The sequence below is a fragment of the Solanum stenotomum genome, chromosome 10, assembly GCF_019186545.1.
Source record: "Solanum stenotomum isolate F172 chromosome 10, ASM1918654v1, whole genome shotgun sequence".
NCBI classification, from domain to species: domain Eukaryota; kingdom Viridiplantae; phylum Streptophyta; class Magnoliopsida; order Solanales; family Solanaceae; genus Solanum; species Solanum stenotomum.
The window spans coordinates 7,513,055-7,522,621 of NC_064291.1; the positions used below are offsets into that span (position 1 = coordinate 7,513,055).

At 32.6% G+C, this 9,567-nt stretch overlaps 1 protein-coding gene across 1 annotated transcript; it reads left to right on the forward strand.

Moving 5' to 3' along the window:
- Positions 1 to 8,262: 8,262 nt before the first annotated feature.
- On the forward strand, positions 8,263 to 9,567 carry LOC125842014 (acyltransferase Pun1-like). Its single transcript, XM_049521204.1, has one exon. The coding sequence runs from the start codon at positions 8,263 to 8,265 to the stop codon at positions 9,565 to 9,567; it is 1,305 nt and encodes a 434-aa protein (XP_049377161.1).

Below are 9,567 nucleotides of genomic sequence, written 5' to 3' on the forward strand. Positions count from 1 at the left end.
GCGAGTTTGAAGCAAAATTGAATTATATTAATTTAATACTTTAAATTAAAATTTAGATATTTAAAATATTTATAAAAAATTAATACAAGGTGCAATTATTTTCATACCAATACAGTGAAAAATGTGGATTTTAAACATTAGTCAAAGTTTATGTTGGTGTATATACCACAAATTATAATAAATTATAGTTGAAAATAAAATGACAAAAATGAATAAAAATGTATTCAGGTTGAAGGGCGGATATCTCGCTCTCTTTAAGGAGATTCCAGTCCAATGAAACATAATATACACCAATCCAGAAGTATAACTCTGAACCTGTCCCTTCAAAAATACAAAAAAAAACCCAACAAAGTCGTACAACTCAAATAACCCCGGATTAGTTGAAGAGTTCGAAGTATAAGAATGATATCTTACTTATGGCCAAGTTAACTTGCGACCCAAGTAAAACCATAAATAACATTTAATGAAGAATAGATCTCGTTCATACATTGGTTACTTGATGGACATACCAGATTAAGTCTTTACCTCTAAAAATTGATCCTCCCTCCACCCATTAGGATTACCACATACTCTCTACATTATTTCCATCACTGACAGTTGTGGTAATGTAACGCTAGGACAAAGAGGTAGAAACCAATTACGACTTATGCTTCTACTTCTCTCTGTGATGATGTCTTTCGCGTAAGGTATGTTCCCCTAACAATCTCTATGTAAGGTTATCGTGTTCAAGATCCTGATGTGCACGAAAGTATTTAAACTTACAAGTGGCATCAGAGCTTGAATTTTTTGAAGTACTTTTAAGTATTTAAACTTAAAGTATACACATGTAAGTTTAAATATTGTTATGCCCATTATAATCTTGAACATGATAATCATAAATAGAGATAGTTAGGGGTACATACCTTATGTGGAAGTCATCATCACAGAAAGAAGCAAAAGCGTTAGTCATAAATTGGTTTCTACCTCCTTGCTCTAGCCTTACGTTATCACAACAGTCAGCGATGGAATAATGTAGAGAATATATGGTAACCCTAATGGATGGAGGGAAGACCAATTTATAGAGGTTAAGACTTAATCTGGTACGTCCATCAAGTAACCGATGTACAAACGGGATATATTCTTCAGTCAATGTTATTTATGGTTTTACTTAGGTCAAAATTAAACTTGGGCCATAAGTAAGATATTACTCTTACATTTTGAACTCTTCAACTAGTCCGGAGTTTCCGTGTTATACGACATTGTTTGGTTGTTGTATCTTGGATGGGATAAGTCAAGAGTATTATTGTTGGATCAGTGTAGATAATGCCGCAATGGGCTTGAATCTCCTTAAAGGGAGCGAGATATTCAGCCTAAATGATTATTTATTTATTTCATTTTCAACTGTAATTTATTGTATTTATGTTATATTACTATCACGACACAAGGTACACCATAGGCATAACATGGCGTATAGGACCCCAAGAGGCCCTACACAAGCACTTAGTATACAGCATACAAGATAATAGAAGTAAAGAGTTCAAAAGACAACATTTTCATATTTAAAAGAGTTTGACAAAAGCGGAAGTCTAAGATAAGTCTTAATTAGTCATCTAATACATCAAAAACAAAAGTGATAAGGACGTAATTCATACATCACATACATCATCCGAAATTAAAGAAAAGACATGAACAAGTAATTAATATCGGTCCTCAGAACATGAGGACTCACCAACTCTTGGAATCCAGTAGAATCAATATAGCCACGAGAGTGAGGGATGGGAGCGTCAGACCCTACATTAGCGAAGCAATTTAAGCATAAGTATGCATTAGTACATGGAATGTACTAAGTATGAGGGATATGCATAAACATAGACATGAGAGCATGAATGACTTAAAAAATGGTAGGCATGATCATTATTTGAACATTTAAAGACTTAAAGTAGCAATGGCATGTAAATCATGAAATATGGTTAAAACATTGAAATAAGAGACATAAGAAAACTTTGAAGAAACATAGTCATTTTGTGGGATATTAGTTGTAACTGACAATAAGACCATGAGAGCTATATCATGGAATTAGGTATATCCCTCATATCGAAAGAAGGGGAATCTACTAGCCAAGGTAGAATCCGTACATATCATCATTTGTGCTAAAGTGGATCCACGAGCTAGGTCATTTAAAACAATCCTATGGGGGCACGTAGTTAGGGACTAGAGGTTGCTACTAGAGACTACTCTATTTGAGCCTCCACCTCAAAGTCATCTCGATGCTAAGTCTAAATTCCAACAGAATAGATAAAAGTCAATTATCATTTTAACATAGGAAAGGCAATGATCAATACCAATCCACATCTTCAAAATCAAAACATAGAACAACACCTTAAACATAATTCAACATGGATGAGAAACTTTTCACCAATGTGAATTCATTTGTGAGAAATAACTTTCACAATCATGATCATCATAGTAAGTGAGAAATTCTTTCACAATAGCATTGATACTTTCGTTTCGAAGCATCCCCAAATCATTTATAATAACTTCATAAAAACATGCAGGTCTTCATAATTCATGGCTTCATCATAGGATCATTGTTGAAAAATATAATTTAGGCATGGGTAGATGTAATTTCAACTAAACATCATAGATTAACATCATTTTATGCATTAGAAGACTTAATAAACAATAATCAATCATAATTGGATGAAACCCACATATATTAAATTGGAACCCTAATTTGATAATTTGAAAATTGAATTGGAGAATTAAAATCTTTGGGGACCCCATGGAGGAAAGTACTTCATGGGTGAATACCCACATACCTTGATCCTATAGAGCTCAAAAACAATGGAGGATTGAAGACTTGAATGGCACCCTAGCTCTTTTTCTTCTTCCTTAGGTTGAGAGAATTTTGGGATTATGAATCTGGTTAAGTTTTAGGGATTTAGGAGGATGGGGTTAAAATGAGTAGTTGTAGGACTTAAAAGCTTTATATAGGGCGTAAGGTAAACGACATAGTATTGGTTTAAAACAATTAGGAAAAAACCCAAAATCCCTTGAAAAATAATTGTCGAACCCTTTCTACGGTTTGGACCTACAGTATGTATGTCTTTCTACAAACTGTACTGGTCAACCGTAAAAAGATTCAGAAACTATATATTGAACCAACTTGTTGACAGACCCTGTTTATGGCTCATAGGTCTTCCAACGGACCCTAGACATCAATTGTAGTAACCAACTTGACCTCTTAGATTTTCACTAAGTCTGGACCTACCTACGAGATCTATCAATCGCTTGTACATCAAATGACGGGTCGTCCTGGTGAACCAAAAAAGAGGTACTGGACTTGATTGTTTTGAAAAATTATTTTCCCTCTTCTACAGTTGTCATCTACAGCCTGTAGAAGCTTCTGCGGTCCGTAGATGGGACCCAAAGAACTAGACTACAACTCAAAAATCCTTTTTCTTCCTTTTTCTTAATCTGAGGTGTTACAATTACACCAACAATTTATGTAATTTGACTCTCGATAAATAAGAATTGACAATTATTAAGAGATAGAGGGTATACAAACTTTTATAGAATATTATACAACCTTATACAAAAATTACAAATTCGTCTCCTACAAATTTCAACACTTCATTCAAATGGATCAAAAACATTACTAAATAGCTCAAATCTTCATAGAATAACTTCTCATTTTAACCACAACTTCATAAATGACATTATCAACGAACTTCAATTCTTAAATTGTCAAAAAATTAAATAAATCACAAAGCTCACCTCTAAGTTTTCAAGCTTTTTAAAACAATTCAATCTTTTACTTTAATTCAATCAATGATGTGTTAAATTTATGATGATAAACATTTAATATTACACTTTCAATCAGTTTCTTAACATAAAAAAAATGAAATCATAATCACAAATTAAGAAATTATTTCGTTCACTTAGTATTTCATATTACATATAAAAATAAACTAAATAGGATAATGTATGAAAATATGGGCTAATTTTGATTATAATTTTTAGGCTCTATAGAAGGTAAAAATCTTTGTATTTTATGAGGGACAACTTTGCTAGGGAATCTTCATACCCAATTATATTCCTCCGCTCCTATTTATTTGTTAAATATTTTTTAATTTGATTTTCTTTTTTATTTATTATTTTTGACAAATCAAGGAAGGATAAAAAAAAATTCTTCCTATTTTACCCTCAATTTATTAACATTGAGTTAATGTCTTTGAAAAATGTAGTGAGTAAATATGTTTAAGATTCTATCAATTAATAGGGGTAAAATAGTAAATTCAATATATCAATCATTGTTTTCTTAACAGGTGTTTCAAGTCAAAATTTGACAAGTAAAAAGGGACGGAGGGAGTAATACATAACAAAAATTGACAATTAATGACCTTTGCTAGTACTTTTTTTTATCGGAATTACTTGTCAAATTTTAACTCTGCACACCTATTAAGAAAATAATAATTGGTATAATGAGTTTACTATTTTACCCCTATTACTCCGTTTGTCCAACAATAGTTGTCCACTATTAACTTGACACACACCTTAAGAAACAATAAATAATAGGGCTAATACTACTACATTACCCTTTGAATATATTAAATTCAATTCTTTGGAAAATGTATTAGATATTGAATAGTATTTAATAGCAAAGATAAAATAGACACAAAAAAGAAAATTATCTCTTGATTTTCCAAACTGGACAACTATTGTTGAACAGTTATTTTTAATATTGTCACGACCCGAGCCTACATCTTGGATGTGACCGGCACTCGAGAACCATTGTTGGTCCCCAAGCGAACCCCCATCCTGGCTGACTACAAGCAGAAGACTAACTCAAGCATACAAAAGCTTAAAACTGAATGAAATTCATGAAACTCAAATACAAAGTTTTAACTCAAATGATTTTCTCTGAATATAAATAGAATATTCAACTAGCCAAAAATAGGCAACTCAAGTCTTTAAAACATTTAACAAAATAAATGAAACAGACTTCTCAAACTCTACTGTATATCTATGAAGTCTCTAAATGACAAAGATGGAAGTCGGGACAATACCCACGACATCCTGACAAAACAGAAAAAGTAATGACATCCTCTGGAAGCAAGGAGGCTCATCATAGCTAACTCGGGCAGCATGTGGTATCAACGAAGCGCCTGTTGATGATCCTAACTACCTGTATCTGCATCATGAAACGATGCAGGCCAAATGGCTCAGTACATGAAATGTACGAGCATGTAAGGGGAATTCTAAAGCATAACATAAGCTTGAATTGGTGGAAAATAAACATTCTTACCTCTTCTCAACTCACTCAACTCAACTCAACTCAAAGAAAAATAGGGCTCAACTAAATGATAAGATATTCAACTCAGTGAAAGAAGGCTCAACTCAATAATAAGATACTCGACTCTATATACTCAACTCCAGATACTCAACTCAATATAAAGTAACAATAAAAGATGCAATGTATGGAAAGCTTTTAAAACAGTAGAAAGCAACTCAATGTATTGAAAAAAATATAATAAAAACTCAATTTGTATATAAAAATACAATATAACTCTGTGTATATAAGAATACAAAATATCTTTGTGGGAGTTTCTCTAACCGACAACCATCACTATGAGCTATGTGATGATACAACGTCTTGCCTCACACTGCTAGGGCCGTCCTATACTTTGCCGAGGTATAAAACCTACTCACTAAGTGGATCCACTAGTCTATGCTAAAAGCATTAAGGAATCATCTAAAATGTATGACCTTTTTCTACCCATGTTGGATACACGGTTTATGGAGACTTTGAATTATCTGAACTCAAACTCGTCCCTATATCAGTGATCAATACTACTCCCAAAATGTAACTAGCTCATATGTTTTTAAAAAAACATAACTCTTTCTGTGGTTTGAGATTATTACTCAAAAACTAGCTCAAAAGCTCTTTTGGAAATCAGTGTTCCTCTCTTGTTTGAATGTCAAAACATTTACTCTTTTGGAATACTTAGTTCCCATATAATCTCTTTTTTTTAAAAATGAACTCGGCTCTACTCTTTCTCAAACTCAATGCTCAAGTCTTTAAAATAAGTTTTAAAACAATTTGTAAAAAGGCTTCTTAAAATAGGGTTCATACCGAATTATGAACGTGAACGACTCAATCCAAGGTTTTCAATAACCATAGATAGAACTCAATACTCGGAACTCAATAACTTCAATGATACTACTCATTTCAAGAATACTCAACTCAAGGGGGGGGGGGGGGGTTATGCGAAATTATGGGAATGAACTACTCAACTCAAGGGCTCAATAATACTTCTCATCTCAAGACTACTCAACTCATAAGGTTCATGCGAAATTATGGGCATGAACAACTCAACCCAAGGACCTTCATGGGTAACATGCAATAGTCCCATGATTAGGAATAAAATCTCAAAAGGGTTAGGAACTCAATACTCAAGACTTAGAACTTTGCGGATACTACTCCTCTCAAAGATACTCACCTTATGGAGTTCATGCGGAATTTATGGGCATGAACGACTCGACTCAAGGGTCTACATAACAATATGGAACTCATGTATATGACTCTTCTCATTCTCATACTTACTTCCTCAAAACTAAGCTCAAATCAATAGTTGATCTCAAAGGATTCACAATTGAACTCAAAGACTTTCTTGAACTCAACTCTTAACTCTCTCTTAATTTGAATTATGGATTCAAGAGTTATGATTAATGATATGAAGGATCTCGTGATGATAATGTAAACTCATGAATACATTCTCCTCATTCTCATACTCACTTGCTCGAGTGTTAGCTCAAAAAATTTTCAGGGTGTTACAAATATAGTGGACAAGTAAAGATGGACAAAGGGAGTAATTAATAGGGTTTCAAACGTATTTATTCACTACATGGATAGAGTTATTCATGTATTAGTAATGTGGGTATTAGTTATGCATGTATTAGTAATATGGATATTAGTCATGCATGTATTAGTGATGTGGGTATTAGTTATGCAAATATTAGTTATGTGGGTATTAGTTATGTAGCTATTATTTATACAAGTATTAACTATGCATTTTTTTAGCTATGCGGAGTTTAGTTATGCATAAATTATTCCTTTGGATGTTGGTTTTTAATTTTAAAAATTAGTAAAATTATATGTTTTTTAAATTAAAACATTTTTTTACAATTATACCCTTTCCTTCTTTAACTTTGTATTTAAATTAAAACATTTCTTTAATTATATAGAAGAAGAAAGTAGTCAAGTAGGAGTGATAAGGGTAATATTGTCATTTTAACTTTTTATCCATGTATTAGCTATACACGTATTAATTATTCTACCTTCTACTCTGCATAAATAATACACATATGTCCTCATAACTTATACATGTATTAGTTATGCAAATTTCAAAAATTGTCAACCAAATGTCGTATTAATTTAATACATGAATAAGTTTTTTTCTTATCCACCTACCAAATGCCGCATTAATTATATACATGAATAATTTTTTTTCTTATCCACCTGCCAAACTCGTATATATATATATATATATATATATATATATATATAACTTTTTTCTTATCCACCTACCAAACGTTGTATAAGTTATATGAACTTTAATTCATGGATAAGACTTGTTTTATACAGCTACTAAATGACCCCCTAACTCAATGTTAATAGATTGATGGTATAATAGGAAAAAAAGTTGTCTTTTCTTGATTTATCGAAATAACAAGTAAAAGTAGAAATCAAATTAGGAAATACTTCCTCTATTCCATATTAACTGAATTTTTGGTGTTTTTTTCATTATTCAAAATAATTGAATTGTTCAAAGTTCAAGATGAATGTTTGAAATTTTTATCATATTTGTCCTATCCTTTAATGAAGTTTGATATTTTCTAGGAGATAAATTGCACTATTTACAAAGTTACTATATTTATGATTTCACAAAAGACAATAGTGGAAGCTATGGTTTAAATTATGTCCTTGGATTTTTTTTCTTAATAAGTGTGCATTACCTCACAAATTAAGTTAATATTGAATAGATGAAGTATTTGACAAGTAAATTGAAACGGAGGGAGTATTTTGTATTCTTCCTCAAATAAATGGAAGATAGGCAATCATTCACCAGGATAACATTTTTAATAATGGGTTTTTTTCGTCTTTTTTTGGTCATAAGAATAACATTTTATATGTTAATAATGGACTGTCTTTATTATGTAGTACATACATCAATTTTATAAATTGCAGTGTCAATGATATGATAACACCACATTGAGAAAATGGCCTCAGCTGCATTAAAAGTTCTATCAAGAGCTTCAAAGAAACTCATCAAACCTCTTTCTCCAACCCCTTTAACTCAAAAATTGCACAAATTTTCTCTCATTGAACAAGCTCAAACACACACTTATGTACCCTTTGGTTTTTTCTACTACAACAATCAATTAGGTGCACTTTGTAATCAACCTGCCCAAATATCAAAACTTCTTGAAAACTCCCTCTCCAAAAATTTAGTCTCCTATTATCCATATGCAGGACACATGAAAGATAACGCGGAGATCGATTGTAATGACAAGGGTGTTGAGTTCTTGAATGTCCATATTGATGCACCAATGTCTCAAGTTCTCAATGACCAAGATTGTAATGTCAAAGATTTAATCTTCCCTCATGGTGTAGCTTGGGAGAACGATTCGGACTATGGTTTGGCTGTGATTCAATTAACACATTTCGATTGTGGAGGAATTGCAGTGAGTACATGTTTGTCACACAAGATTGGAGACGCGTGTAATGGTTTACAATTCTCAATCGATTGGGCTACATTAACGCGCGATCCAAATGCAAAAATAATTCCACCTTATTATATAAGTGACACTATTTTTCCATCACCACCAAGTGGTCCTCTGGATTCCCCTGTTGTTCCATCAATATTAGATGGATGTACACAAAAAAGGTATATTTTTTCCTCATCAAAAGTGAGTGAACTTAGGTCCTCTGTTGCTAGTGAATCACATGTGAAAAATCCTACACCTACTGAAGTCCTTAGTGCACTTCTTTTCAAATGTGTTGCTAAAGCAGTGACCGCGAACTCTGGCTCCTTTGTCCCTTCTAAATTGATCCAATATGCAGATTTACGCGGAATGATTTCACCAAAGTTACCACCTAACTCTATTGGCAATGTTCTGTCTCATTTTTCGACACATATTTCCAATGAGACAGACATGAACTTGCCACAAATAGTTAGTCTCATGAGGGAAGAAAAACAACTATTTAGGACTAGAGATAATATCAAAGAAAATGCATGGGCATTGGAGATTCTTGAATTAGCTAAAGGATTGCCACCCAAGAAGAAGGAATTTGATGAGTATACTTGTAGTAGTGTATGTAAATTTCCATTCTATGACGTCGATTTTGGTTGGGGCAAGCCAATGGCTGCAACCATAGCTACTGGTCCATACAATAAATTGTTCAATTTGATGAACTATAAAGACGATGGCATCGAAGCATTCGTCATGTTGGATGAACAAGACATGTCTGTATTTGAGCGCGATGAAGAATTTCTTGAATTTGCTTCTCCATATGCAAATTAG